Here is a 15,857-nt window from a genome sequence, read left to right on the forward strand (position 1 = left end):
TGCTGGTGAGCCTGTTGGTGAGCCTGTCGGTGCACCCCCAAAGGAGACTCTTCGGGCATCTGAGGCAACTATGTTGACGTCTGATGAAGGTGTGGCCCCAGCAGGTGCTGCTCCTATTTCTAACTCCAATGCTTGTTTGGCATCCTCCTCCTCTCCTTCTGAGTTGGAGGATTTTGCTACCAGGAAGCGTCGTCGGACGACAAGTGATGAAGCTCATCCTTCTCTTGGTGTAGTTCGTCCTTCTCTTGATGTAGCTCATCCTTCTCATCCTTCGCCTGAATTAGTGTCAAACGAGTTTGACGAGGCGTTGGAATGGTGTCTTGCTGCTCGAATGACTTCGAGAGCGCAGTTCTTTCCAAACTTCCAGATGAAGTCTTTATGAAGTCACTGGTGATGTAAGTCTTTCTTCATTTTCCTCTGATTTTGAAAAATTACTTTTCTGCTCCTTGCTAACTCGAAAGTTGTTTGCAGGAGTCTTCTTTAGTAACTTCCACAACCAAGTGGAAGCAATTACTAGACTCAGTAGGTTGAGCAATAAAGTTTCTAGGCTTCAGGGAATCTCTGAAGCTAAAGATGTTGAGATTGCTCGCCTTCGGAATCTAGCTTGGGAGGTGGCAGGACAAAAGAATTCGATGATTGGTCGTCTTCGGTCAGATTTGGATGATGCCAGGGAGAAGATCCGGCGACTGGAACGGACAGTTGGAAAGTCAAGAGCTAAAGGATCTGAAACGTTACCCGAAAGGCAAGCCGTCGTTCCTTTGCCCGAATCCCTTCCAACTGATGTTCGCAGAGCCTATGTCTTCAAGTATTTACACAGTAAGCCTTTTGTTGATATGTTGAATGCTTACAACTTGCAGCGCGTCGGGATGGTGAGAACGAAGTATGGGAATCAATACTAAGGAAAGATCCTCATTTTGATACGACTCCCTACTGTCTTGTTTGCCATCCCGAAGTATTTACCAACACTGGGTATTCCTCCTCCCGACTGGACCAAGGATAAGATTGATCCTCCACCTTCCGATCCAGATATTATGCAATATTTGGAAGATTCTCCTGTTTATTCTCCGCTGGAAGAAGTCAATTATGACGAGCTTGTGCCGAATGCGAGTTTGGTCGAGGACCATTCTTCTCCTGGACAAGCTGGGCAAAGAGTATGAAATTGCAGAGGATTTTCTGAATATTGGAATATTTTTGTAATCCTCATTTCTTCTCTTCTTTTCCTTGACTCCTCTCAATGGTTGACTCATTTGTTTGTTCTAGCAAAGTCGCATCGATCTTGTATAACTTGTTAACAGTCACCTGTAATGACCTTCTTCTTTGATCAGAGATTGTATCCAGCTCTTGTAATTGTTTTGATACTGGCCTCTTTGGATCTTCTGAAGAAATAAGAAATTACTTTATCTTGAACTTTGCTAGCCACTTGAATCGTCGTTGTATTAGGTCTTAGTTGTCTGAAACAATGCCTACACTTAAGGATTTCCGGAGAAATACAATAAGTCTGAGAAGGAACTCACTCGGGTTTTAAACCGATGCCTTATACTTAAGGATTTCCGGAGAAATACAATAAGTCTGAGAAGGAACTCACTCGGGTTTTAAACCGATGCCTCGACTTAAGAAAGTTCGAAAGATTTTCCATAAGTGTTGAAGTGTTGAAGGACCCACACGAATTTTCATCCGATGCCTTATAGTTGGATCTTGTTCTTGAATGTGTTCTTGAATGTGGTGTATGATGCCCCCCAATCAAAAGATAGTTTGTTGAAAACCAAAAATTGCATTGATTGAGTTGAAAATGATTACATCGCGAACAAAATTGAAATCATCTTCAAGGATAAAACTTTTTGAGATGCCTAGCATTCCACGAACGATCCAATTCTTTCTGGGAATCAATGTTCTTCAGCTTGTAAGCTCCTGAACCGACCGGTTTCACAACCATATAAGGTCCTTCCCATGAAGGGTCCAACTTTCTTTGGTGACGCGGGTCGGAAGCTAGGGTGTTTCTTAACACCAAATCTCCGGCTAAGTACCGACGATTCTTCACTCGAGTATTATAATGAGACGCTATCCTTCTTTGATAATGTTGAGTTCGTGCTATTGCCTTTGCTCGAACTTCCTCCAACAAATCAAGACTATCAAGCAGTCCTTGTTCATTTGCTTTTTCCTCGAACGCACGATTCCTTAACGTCCCTGCCATTATCTCCACTGGTGCCAATGCTTCGGATCCATATGCCAACTTGAATGGAGTTTCTCCCCGTAGGTGTTCGAACCGTAGTTCTATAAGCCCACAAGACATTATATAGTTCTTCGACCCAAGAAGCTTTGTCAGCTTCGAGTCTTCTCTTTATTCCTTCCAGTAGCGTTCGGTTAGTAACCTCTACCTGGCCATTGCTTTGGGGTTATGCCACTGAGGACATACGATGCTCGATCATATATGTTCCACAGAATTGCTCAAATTGTGGACGATCGGCGAGTACCATGGTCAGTGACAATTATCTTTGGAATCCCAAAGCGATATATGATTGATTCAAGCACAAATTTCTCCACTTTTTCTCAAGAATTGTCGCCGAGTAATCGGCTTCTACCCATTTCGTGAAGTAATCAATTGCTACTATCGGATATTCTCGTCCGCCCGATGCCTTGGTGAATTTGCCCATGATATCAATTCCCCACATTGCAAAGGGAATGGGATTTAGAATTGAAGTCATAATCTCCGCCGGGCGCTTCGACATCTTGTAGCATGAATTTGACAGTTACTACATCGACGAACGTAGTCCATAGCAGCTTCTTGGATCTTAGGCCAATATAACCCCAATCTTAGAATTTTGTGGGCCAGGGCTCTGCCACCCATGTGAGCGCCACAAATTCCTTCATGAACCTCAGCCAAAGCTGAGTTTGCTCCTTCGGGGCCTATACATCTCATAAGGGGTCCAGCATAAGATCTTTTATATAGTCTCCCATTCCGAATGACAAATCTAGTTGATCGAATCTTTATCAACCTTGCTTCTACTTGGATCCTCGGGTAACTTGTCATCTCTTAGATATTCAATTATTGGATCCATCCAAAGAACGTTCGCTTCAATATAAGAAATTTCTTTCTCATGATAACTTGAAAAAGTTACCTCTTCAATATAGACCGAAGGGTCTAGATTCTTCTCCTTGGCATTGGCTAGTCGGGATAGCTCATCTGCCACTGAATTTTCATTCCTCGAAATCCGAGATATCTTCAAATTCCGAAATTGGTTCCGAAATGCCCGCACTATCTCCCGATATTTTTGCAAGCGTGGTTCTTTAATGCCGTACTCCCCCTGGACTTGGTTGACTATAAGTCGAGAGTCACTATAAATAGTAACATCTGCAATAGCTAATGCCTTTGACAACCGAAGTCCTGCTATTAGGGCCTCGTACTCCGCTTCGTTATTACTCGCATCAAATGCGAATCTCAAAGCATATCGAATAATGAATCTGCCGGACTTTTTAATAGAATTCCAGCGCTGCTCCATCTTTATTACTCGAACCATCGACATATACCTCCCAAGTGGTTGGTATAATGGGATCTTCAATGGTGGGTTCCACTGGTGCAGTAGTTTCTACTACAAAGTCAGCTAATGCTTGAGCCTTGATTGCAGTCCTAGGCTTAAAGCTCACTTGGAACTCACTTAGCTCAACCGACCAGGATACCATCCTTCCAGACAAATCAGGTTTGTTAAGAACTTTACTAAGAGGAAAAGTTGTAAATACCTCAATTGGATGAGCTCGAAAATATGGCCTTAGCTTCCTGGCGGCCATCATGAGAGCCGAGCACGCTTCTCAATCTGCGAATATCTCGTCTCCGCATCCAAAGAACACGTGGCTTACATAGTAATCGGCCACTGTTTCTTATCTTTCTCCCGAACAAGTACTGCACTGACCGCGGAAAGGGATGTCGCTAGATATAGCTGTAATATTTCCCCCTTCTCTGGCCTGGACAAGATCGGTGGTTGTCCAAGTGCTTCTTTTAATTCCTCGAAAGCTTTCTGGCACTCTTCAGTCCACTTTGCTTCCTTACTGCCTTTCAGGTCTTTAAGTGCCTTGAAGAAAGGCAAACATTTCTCTCCGGACTTGGAGATAAATCGATTTAAGGCAAAGAACTCTCCCTGTCAAACATTGTACATCCCGAACGGTTTTGGGAGCCTCCATATCAATCGAGCTTGTATTTTGGCTGGATTTGCCTCAATTCCCCTCTGTGATACCATGAAACCCAAGAATTTGCCCGAGGAGACTCCAAAGGCACATTTTTCGGGGTTCAACTTCATTTGATGTTTCCTTAGTACTGAGAAAACCTCAATCAGATCTGCAATGTGATTTGCTTTTGTAAAGCTTTTCACCAGCATGTCGTCAACATATGCTTCAACGTTCTTTCCTATCAGCTCTTTGAAAATCTTGTTGACGGCCCTCTGATATGTTGCTCCTGCATTTTTCAGGCCAAAAGGCATGACCTTGTAATAATAGCTTTCACGATCAATCATAAAAGCCGTATATTTCTCATCTTCCTTATTCATAAGGATCTGATTATACCCCGAGTAGGCATCCATGAAACTTAAAGTTTCATACCCTGCAGAGAGCATCTATCAAGAGGTCAATCCGAGGCAACGGGTAACAATCTTTTGGGCAAGCTTTGTTTAGATCCGTGTAGTCTGTACACATCCTCCACTTCCCATTCGCCTTTTTCACCATCACCACGTTGGCCAACCAAGTTGGGCACTCGATTGGTTATATGAAACCAGAATTCTTAAGTTTTTCAACTTCATTCCGAACGGCTTCATACTTTTCAATAAAGAAATTTCTTCTTTTCTGTATCACTGGTTTCGCCTTAGGGTCTATCCAGAGTTTGTGCTCTGCAATGGCCCGATCGATCCCAGGCATGTCCTCAGCAGACCACGCGAATACATCTTTATTCTGTTGAAGAAATAACTTCAATTCATCTTTAAACTCTTCCAGCTGTTCAGACCCGACATAAGTAATCTTTTTCGCATCCTCGGTACACAGCTGGATTTGCTCTAGTTTCTCCACTGGTTCGGGCCTTTACATCTCTGTCTCTTCCCGATCATCTCGAATTTCTATGGGGAGGGCAGTAACCTTCTTCGGACCCTCCTTGTCTTTTAAATAGGCAACATAACACTGCCGAGAGATCTTCTGGTCAGAGGAGACTTGACCGATTCCCATATCAGTCGGGAATTTTATCTTCAGGTGCTTTGTCGAAACAATAGCACCTATCTTGGATAAAGATGGTCGCCCAAGAATCATATTATAAGCTGGTAGTTCTCGAACCACCAGAAAGTTGATTCGGACAGTTGTTTCTTTGGGAAAACTTCCAATGGAAAGATCCAACTGAACCGATCCTTCCGCCACTGCAGATGACCCTACAAAGCCATATAGGTGTGTTGATGAAGGTTTCATCAAATCTTGATCCACCTTCAATTTTTGATACACTTCGTAAGAAATTAGGTCAGCTGCAGACCCTGTATCAATCAATACTCTATGCACTTCCCGCCGTGCAATCTCTACCTTGATGACTATAGCATCATCGTGAGGTAAACAAACATCTCTCTCGTCTTCTTCGCTAAAGGTGATAGAATCTTCACCATTCAGCTTCTTCCGCTTCTGCGCCTCTCCGGCTCCAACAAATTTGGATTTGGTTTTTAAAACTCCGGAATGATTCAAGCTCTGGACCCCCGAAGATGGTAAGGATCGGTGACCGAGTAGCAGCTTCAATCACCTCCTTGCCTTTTTTGGACTTCGGGGCCTCCCTTGATCGTTCTGAACTGACCGAACAATTCCTTTTAGGGGCAGCCGCACGTGGCCCACGTGGCTCCTCCCTTCTCCTCGCTAACAAACCGGACAGATGTCCCCGAGATATCAATCTCTCAATATCTCGCCTTCGTATGACGACAGTCATTAGTGTAATGACCATAGTCCTTGTGGAATCGGCAATACTTTTCCCGATCCCGCTGCTCTCCGGGTTTCAAAAGAATTTTAGGCGGCCACTTCAAAATATTTTTTCTTTTGAGGATATTCAGAATATCGGCCCGAGGAGCATTCAATGGAGTGTACTCACTTCTGCCGGGGGATCTTTGGCGCCAAGGTTGGGATCTTCCAACCCGATCACGAACATTCTTCCTTGGCTTCTCGCTCAGGAGCCTTTTGTTCCTTATTGGAGACTTTATTATCTCCTTGGCGGCATCTAGAATCTCCATGACTTCAGCCTGCTTCTGGCATCTCTGTACCAACTTAGCATAAGTCGTGGGTATATCATGTAGTAATAACTCCAGGAGTTTCCGATTTGTGAGTCCTGTGAATAGAGCGGTTCCGGCTACTGTTCATCCAAGTTTTCTATCTCCATCGTCACCTTGTTGAATCTTTTCGTAAACTCTCCGATCGATTCGTCCTTTCCCTCGTCCGACAAGAAACAAGGTTTCTTCCATTTTCTTGACTCGTATCCCACTCCGGAATCGCCCTATGAATTGGCGTGCCAATTCGTCAAAGTTTACGATCCTTCCGAGGGGAGGTTAGAAAACCACTTTTGTGCCGCTCTAGTTAGAGATGATCCGAAACCCCGCATAAAATTTCATCGAATTACCCGAAACTGCCATGGTCTATTGGTAATAGCCAATGTGAGCTATTGGATCTCCGGAGCCATCGAATGTTGAGAAGGTAGGCAAACGGAAGTTATGGGGAAACCGATATCCCGCGATTGGCTCAGCAAAAGGAGTCTTCCGAATGACCGAGTATATATCCTCGCTATTCTTCCCTTAGCCAATTGCCCTAACTTCTCATTGATGTTGGCCAATTCTTGACCAATCGGGTCGGGTGATCTTCAAGAATACGATCACGACCTCGATTAACACGATCATCACGTGCTACTCGATCATCACGAACAGCTCGTCCTTCACGAACGTTTCTATCGTCACGAATCGCTCGATCATCACGAACGGTTCTTCGACAATGGGTGAGTGAGTTCTTACCCTGAATCCAACCTTGTATTTGAATCAGTTGTACTCTCTTGCGGTCTATCGAACCGATTGCCTCGCCTTAGTTGATCATCAATCCTCCGAAGTCCTCGATCTCCTTCACGAAAATTCTGATCAACATTCCGGTCTTCAGCCATTCTTTGGTCACGTGGCAATGCACGTCTCCCCGAATTGTGTTGATCAGGTTCTTGTGGCAAAACCACTCGTCGAGTGAGCAAGCGGAGTGCTTGGCTCACCTCCAAGAGTTGAATCTTTAACTGATCCAATTGATCTTGGATTGTATCAGGAGGATTACGTCCTCCCTGACCCTTATCCACTTCGATAGGATTTTGGCTTTCCTAGGGAATATCTGGATTATTCACCCCAGGTATCTGAACACCGGAATTGCGTTGTGCAGCGGCTGCTGATCTAGTCACCATGGCTTTTTTAAGTCTTTCCCACAGACGGCGCCAAATGATGCGTCCAAAATCTGCTCAGCCCTTGGATCTCCACGTAATGTCCTGCAAAACAAAAGCGTCAGATGTGGCCCGACCGCTGGGGTCGGGAGTCCACCTCCGAAGGCTAAGTCAGTTGATGAACTTAATCACAAACGGCTCTGCTAGAAGTACAGAGCTAATGAATGAAGAAACGGGAAAGGTGATCTAGATAGCAGGACGCTGATAGTTGAGGTCTATCAGTATGTATCTGAACCTGAGTTTCAGATAGTATTCTCCTTGATCAATTGATCCGTCCCTCACCATGTATAGTAGTGAGGTTTATATAGAGTGTACCTTCGAATCTCCTTCGTTGGATGCACTCGAGCCTTCTTCGGGTAGTCGTTGGATCTCATCAATAAGACTCGTTGAGCGATAGACTTCTACTAGTTTGGGCTAGTAGAGGACTCCTGAGATAACCGTTAGGTTATGCGATAGTTATCCCTTTGATGATGATTATCCACAGCCGTCAGTTTGAGTCTGCTGTCATCAGGGTGATTACCCTAATCCATAAGTAAGATTAGGGCACGCTTGCAGCAGAATAATCTTTCTTCTTCAAAGAAGCCATCTTCTGGATCCGGTTCGCTCGGGAGCGATTCGGTTTTCTCCGTCTCGACCGGGGTCGAGGGTCGGACCAGGTGTGAACCCGGTCTGATCATAAACTCTCCATATCAGTGGGATTCATAACAGGGTTCGAGCTTTTTGTCTCGATCTCTATACGTATCTTTATACCTATTGATTTTTATTTGATTGGGGCCGATCCAAATTGTTTGTAGAATCCTCCTAATTCTTTCCTATAGACATCGGATTCGTTGTGGATTTGCTTGTGTAATCCCACATCTACCCGCAAGGGCATCCTCGTCTATAATAATTATGAGATTACCGCATGTGAAATTGGAATATGGGATTTCTCCATTGTTATTTTTCTTCAACCCTAGTTATTTTTTTCCAGCAAACATGGTAGGTAATCTTGTTGGGAATATTTCTTTCCAAAATGATGAGTTCGCATCATCTCTAGTTAGAACTAGGAAATGAAAGTGTCTTTATACCATTTGGATTGGTGAAGACCCTTACATTTTAGATTTGATAATTATTCAGAAGATCAATCTTTTATCCTAGATGGATCTTCAACGAAGTGTATTGTGATGATGTAAATCTGGGTATTTATAGCATCGAAAATTGTTTGATTATTATGAATTGGTTCACCATTTTCATTAATTTGAATAGTATTTAAAATGCTTAAATGTTGGCCAAGAGTAAGAATATGATCCCACCATCCTTTTAATTGACTAGTGAACCCTGCTGCAAGAAACGTGGCAACTAATTGGTCATTTGTCTCCCGTAGCCTAAGCATTGGCTACCATTGTCTTTCTTGGAGTTTAGTGGTTATTTGGTGATCGGTCAAACCATCTATGTTTCATTCATAGATGATGTCGGATTGGTATTGGGGCTTGGGCCTTACTTTTGTTTGATAAACAGTTCAAGATATGTAGGCCTTTGTTAGTAATGGGGTAATTGATTGGTATTGTTGTCATTGTCTCTACGGGCCAATAACAGGGAAATGTTCAATCCGATTACATAGAGCAGTCCTTCGCAACTGATTTGACACTCAGAGAGTCCTTAGGCCCCAGCCTTGGCTAAAAGTTGAAGCTACCTCTTCGAATCAGGGACGTTGGTCGTGGAATACCACTTCTAAATAGTTAGGCGAGTAGTCCTTTCTTGATCAGGAAATCACCCACAACCTAAACGAGGACTGATACTCACATCTGCCTCAACACAAGGTGTTATTCCAACGATCTGCCAATCTTTTAAAAAAAAAAAAAAAAAGGAAGGAAGAAAACAAGAATATAAAATCCAAAAGCATATAAATAGAAACATCAAATAAAACAGGCAACGAAGCCAACCATCAAGATATAGAAACAGAAGAATTTAATAGGATTACGAACAGAATATGCAGGTTGGGTGTGCAGGATCTCTTTGGTGATTAACAGAACTAAGATTTGCCTGAAAAGTGTGGGAGTCTAAGACTCAAATGGAATTGTTGAACAAAATGGAGAATAGGAGGCAAGACAACCATATGCAAAATGCAAAAAAATAATTAAAAGGTGGCAGAGCCGACCAAATTGTTCATATATGTGGGGAATTGTTCAAAATGGTACAGGAATGTAACCGAAGCTGGTCCCAGATTTGTCCAGAAGTTTGGCATCATACAGAACTAAAACATCATATATGATTGGAGAAAAATGTAAATAAGATATGAGTGGTTTTGTTATTATTGTTTAGTAATCCACTTATCTGCATAAATAAGTAGAGTAATCTTCCTGTAAAAGATTAATTAGATATATAGCCACATACTAGACACAAATCCAATTTACAGAATAGGATCAAGAGTGAAGTAGAAAATAATTAACCGCAGATCTAAAGGAAGAAAAGCCTCAGATCTAGCAAGATCAAAGCTAAAGTTCAAAATTACAGAAAAAAACATCGTAGATCTAGAAAACGAAGAATGCAGACTGATGCAACAACACATCTGAAGAACGAAATCTGAGGAAAGACAGATCCAAGAAAAATAGTAGTAATAACCCACGTTCAAAATGTCAGCCAAAAATTGCATGTCAGTGGCTGGCGACACCACCGACATAGCGACATTTTTCCGATATTTCGGCGACTTTTGGCAGTGGAACTCCATAAAATCGCCGGGAATCTTGCTGCTAGCCTGCTGCTTCACCTGAAACTAGAGAGAGAGAGATTGGCGGAGGAACTTCAACAAATCGCTGGAAATCTTGTTGCTAGCCTGCTGCTTCACCTGAAACTAGAGAGACAGAGAGAGAGAGACCGAAGAAAGAGGTTGCAGATGTACTTGCAAACCCGCGATGCTAGAGAAGAGCTGCAGTGGTGAGGACCGTGAGGTGATTCCATCATCGAAATCTGAGAAGGTGAAGAGCCGGCAGCAAAGTTTCAATTTTTGCCGATATTTCGCCGGATCAGCAATTTTCTGGCGACTTTTGGTTGTTGTCATTTCGATGCTTGGTTTCTGTCGCCCTTGAGCAACATGCAGACTTTTTGCCGAAACTTCGCGATATTTCGGTGACATAATGTACCTTGGTAATAACTGTGAGTGTGGGAATTCAAGAAGCATGAGTAGAGAAAGGTGGGGAGGGTTGCGGAGGAGAGTGAGGTGCAGAAGAGAAGACTTCATATATAGCAAGGGACCTAGTGAAACTGGACGACAAGGAAACCACCACAAAGCTGCTAATTCACCATGATTTGATTTTCGATGCTAATTCATTTTGGGTGAAAAAACCCCCAAAAAATGTGCTAATTCGCCAAAACCACCAAATGCTGGTAATGGTTCATCTTTTTTCTGTCAAAGAAAAGAAAAGCAGACAGAGAGAGACGGGCGAGGTCCATGTTCAGACAATTATTGGATCATGTGATCGTTTTGATGCCCACAATTACTATCTTTTACTTTACCTCAGGTTTAAAGTATTTCTATTAAATATTGAACCAGTCAAGTGATTTTAAGAGACGCATTATTTCGTATCAAGTGTTGTATTGTACTAACTAATACATTTTACTACAATCCAATAGAAAGTTGTCAATATATATCATATTAGTTGTGTCCAATATATATATTTTTTTTTTTTGTCAAAAACACTGATTTTGCTTGGCAGCAGTGCCTACGTGGCACTGCTGCAAGCAGTGTAAGGTGAGGATTAAATCTAGGTTTTTTCATTAAATCCTCACATTAGATATTATCCATGTGCAACAAAAACACTTTTAAGTGATGTTCACTAGGTTTATTTGCTTTAACCCGGACCAGGAAGGTGGTTCAAACCAAACCAAACCATCATCTTCTTCCCTGTTTAATTACTCTCAACCAAAATTCATATTGAAGTCGAAGAGTCACCGTACCGACGTTCTTCACCCAACCTGCAACTCTCTAACAGGTTCTCCCGTTTTTCTTTTATTTTTTCTCTTTCAATCTCCCTCTTTTAAAATTCAGACCGAACGTTACTTACTGTTACATCATCTTCTTCTTTGTGCAAAATGTTAAACATCATCTTCTTCAGGTCTCAAAGATTCAATACCATTCTTCCCTCTTCGTTTCCGTGTCACATTTGAGTCTTTATCATTACTGAACGTTACTGAATTGATCTTCTTCCTTTAAGATCTTGAGCCGTGGAGAACATTTGGGCCTTGTAATCTCAGATTGAATCTGAATTCTTTCAATATGAAGAACCAATTTCCAGATCATGCCATCGGTATCTCAGTGAACTCAGTATCCTTCATGGTTGAAAAATCAACAGAGAAGCATACAACAGGATCAGAAACTTCGAGCCCATATTTTATTTCCTTTCCAAATGAGTCCTCCAGATCCAGACAAAGTAATTAGTCTCTGTTCTCTCCCTCTCTCCCCCTGAGTTAATTTACTAACTAGTCACTATAATTTAAATACCTGAGCTATGCACTAAAAGGGCTTAGCTTTGTCAATGCAGACAGATTTGAAACACTGATAGAATGGATCAATAAGCTGGGTAAAAAAGCCGACAAAATTTAATCTTCCATGCCACCCATTGTCTTCTTCAATATTTCAAACGCCAAGCGAAGGACCTGGAAATTCAAATGCACAAATCAACTCAGACATTTAAAACTGGGTGATGATGGCGGGTTCTGCTCTGTTCCTTCACTCTCTCCTACAGAAGCTGGGCTCTTCCTCCATCAGCAAGGAAACTGTTATTGCACTCACTGTTTTTTTCACCCTACTCTGTGCTTGTATCGTGATTGGTCATCTCCTTGAGGAGAATCGATGGGCTAACGAGTCCACCACCGCTCTTCTTCTGGGATTATCTGCTGGATCTGTTGTTCTCTTGATCAGTAAAGGCCATAGCTTGAGCATACTTAATTTCAGTGAGGAGTTGTTCTTCATTTATTTGCTTCCTCCTATCATTTTCAATGCTGGGTGCATTTTTTCTATTGAAAAGGATTGGTGTGGCAGCTTTGTACAAGATTTTCTGGCTGTTGGTGCCATATTGTCAGCCACAGATTCTGTTTGCACATTACAGTCCAAAAACTTGATCTCAGCAGCATCAATGCTTTCCTAGCATTAAAACTGTTCGGGACTTTCCTTTATCTCTTCTTAACAAGTACAGCACTTGGCCTAGCAGTGGGTCTCATCAGTACCTACATTATAAAGACATTGGACCCCTAGATCATACCTTTAAAATGCAGAGAGAAAAGAGAAGATCTGCAATGGGATTTAAATTACACAAGAAATATTAAGAAATAGTTACTGCAGGATATCAGTGGCTACAAGCATAAGGAATGTGATTCCACAGCATTAAATCTAAGATTAACAGGAAAAAAAGAAAATAAAAAAAGAGAGAGCAAACAAGAAAAGTCAATCCATGGATCTTGGAGATCCTTTAAATTCCTGAGAAATAGGGGTTCTCAGATCCAAGATTTGAGAACAACAAGAATGCTTGATAGTACAGAAACCTTGCGAATATGAACGAAGAAGTGAACACATAAACTATCCGAAAAAACAGAACACAACTATAAAGTATGTTCCTTAACCAATCTGGCTCCAAATTCTCAAAACAATCCATATAAAATTTAAAAAAGCTTGAAGTTTTCTTGTCCTTATGCTCTACTTGCACCAAAAAGCTCTCCACCATTTGAATACCTCCTTCACTAAGATGCCTTTGTATCTACCCCCTCCTACCCATCTTTAACTCTCTAGTCACCATGTTCTTGTGTGGTTTTAAGTTCTAACTGTTGAGGTACAATTTGTGCCTGCAAAAAGGGAAAACAAAAAACAAAAAATCCTAATGTTAAAACAAACAGTCAAACAACCAGGATGATGCAATTACAATCCTAAAATGATAATGTTATAAGCCAAGAAGAATCCATGTACTGCCACAACCAATGGTTTAAGTAAGATTACTTTTCAAATAAAAGTATAAACAATAGAACTACAAAGAATATGTTAATCTCACCTGACTTGAAGACTGAGATGGATACACCTGATTAGAACCCTGATGTGATGGTATTCCAGACACTATTGAACCTTGTGAGGCATCTACTTGCTGTATCTTCCAACAATATATAAAAGCAATATTATTGTAGTTTAAAGGAAAATATTTTCTTACAACTTAATTTTAAATAACTTTTTCAGATTATACCTGTAACAGTGACATAAAAGTAGACTGTGGCATAACTTCAAGTCCATCATGTAAATCTAATGTGCTCACAAAAGAAGATAATCCAGATGATGTTACATCAGTGGAGCTCTGCCCTTCCAACTTTTTTTTTTTTCTTTTATTCTTGTTTGCAACTTTTTCATGCCAGGGCTTTTGCCTTTTTGATCCACCTTTCTGACGCTCTTTCTTTTTGAGCTGTAATTGTTTATATGTTTCAACAAAATCTTTTGAAACATGTTCAGTAGGTTCCACATCAATTACATCTTGGAGCTCTTTGCATATCTCTTTAGCCTTATTCTGAAGTATCCTATAACCAACTTCTGTATTACAGGCATGGTTAATAAGTTTCAGATATGTTGGACAAAGCATCCTACATCGCTGTAAATGACTTAATTGGCCATCTACCTCAGTACCTTCCCTTTCTCTCCTATCATCCATTGACAAACTTCTTATTGCCTTATTCCATCTCCTCAAAACATATTTCTCAGGAATGCACTTGATTTGAAGAGGTTCTTCTAAGACTTTCATGGCATGGACACATAGGATGCCAAAACTCTCAAATTTTTTACAACTACATGTTATGCTCAACTCAATTGGATTATGCAAGATTTTGTATTCCCTACTTGTATGATGTCTGTGCTCATCCGCCAAGGACATCACATACTCAATACATCCATGATTTGCATCTTGGCTTTTGAAAATATAAGCATTTATCAACTCATGCTCCTCCAGAAATTCTTTAAATATGTATGGAGTGTATACTTGATAAGCTTGTTTCACCATCAGTATCATTGATTGTAAACTCCCAAGAACTGCATTTCGTGCATAAAACTCTTTTTTTAATTCGTTTGCACGTTTATTCTCCGCAACCATCTGAAATTGATCCATAAACTGTATAAGATCATAACTGGGTTTTAGACAAGCTTTCAGATCAGCATTGATGCTTTCAGCAAGTTGTGTGCTCCGCACACCTATTGTGAAAGCATCTTTCATATAACAACATGCCCATTTTGTTTTCAATGCATATGTCCGATCCAACCAATTAGTGTCATGGATCCTATAATTTTTTCTCAAACTCTTCCAAGCATTTTCAAATTCATCAACTTCTTCATAATGCCAAATGCATTTTTGCAAAACTCCATAGAATGGAGACTTTTTATGCATTAGATATCCGAGATGTTTCTTCGCATTTTGCCAAATGTGCCAACTGCACAATGCATGCCGCATGCACGGTGAAACCTCGGCTATAGCCCTTGCCATTGCAGCATCTTGATCAGTGAAAAAGGTTTTCGGCTTCTTTCCACCATTAACTCTGAAGAAGGTTTCAAATAACCATTTAAATGATTCAGTTGTCTCATCATAAAGCAAAGCAGCACAAAAAATAATTGCAGTCTTATGATGGTTGAATCCTACAAACAGACCAAAGGGCCGAAATTCTCTGTTTGTACAGAAAGTAGTATCGAATTCAACCACATCACCAAATAGTTCATAATCATATCACATCCCTGGATCAGCCCAAAATATATTTGTAATCTTCTCCTCATTGTCCATCTGCATAGAAAACACAAATGCAGGGTTTAACTCATGCTGTTTTTCAAAATAGTGCATCAAACTCCCAGCATCTCCATAATCTAACTCACGTTGGCGTTTGGTGTTGAGATAATTCTGAAGATCTTTCTTGGTGAATCCAAGGTTTTCTCTACCCCCTGCTTGCAGACCCAATAAATTAAATGTTAGCCTAGTCCCCACTCCAGATTTATCAACAAAATCTATTTCAGTAGCTTGGCTGCTAGATATTGCACGTTGCGACCGCATCAAATGTGTGGTATCTTCTGTGTGAAGATCATGGTTGTGCTTTTCAACAAAATCACGACATTCATATTGTCCATCGTCCAATCTTGATATGATCATCTTTGCTTCACAATTAGTTCTAGTCTCTGGACGATTGAACTTTACCTCTTTATCTCTTTTTTGCCGAAGTCCTTGTTTATTACAAGCAAAACACCTTGATGTGATTACACCTTCTAAGTTCTGGTTCTTATAGAATCTCTTCACACTAAAACCAACAGCACGTCCATATTGATTATAAAAGTCATAAGCTTCTTCTTCTGACTTAAATCTCATACCTTTTTTAGGCATATAACTATGTTGATGACCATCCATGTTCAACCTGCAAA

General features: G+C 41.1%; 1 protein-coding gene across 1 annotated transcript; it reads right to left on the minus strand.

Moving 5' to 3' along the window:
- Positions 1–13,656: 13,656 nt before the first annotated feature.
- On the minus strand, positions 13,657–15,177 carry LOC149029247 (protein FAR1-RELATED SEQUENCE 5-like; the record flags this gene model as incomplete). The annotated part of the gene is made up of 1 exon (XM_089142707.1): positions 13,657–15,177. A coding segment is annotated over one exon (1,521 nt), but the record flags the coding sequence as incomplete, so codon positions are not given.
- Positions 15,178–15,857: the final 680 nt, after the last annotated feature.

This window comes from Hakea prostrata, chromosome 1 (assembly GCF_041222555.1).
Source record: "Hakea prostrata isolate BN-2017 chromosome 1, UWA_Hpros_2, whole genome shotgun sequence".
Lineage (NCBI taxonomy): Eukaryota > Viridiplantae > Streptophyta > Magnoliopsida > Proteales > Proteaceae > Hakea > Hakea prostrata.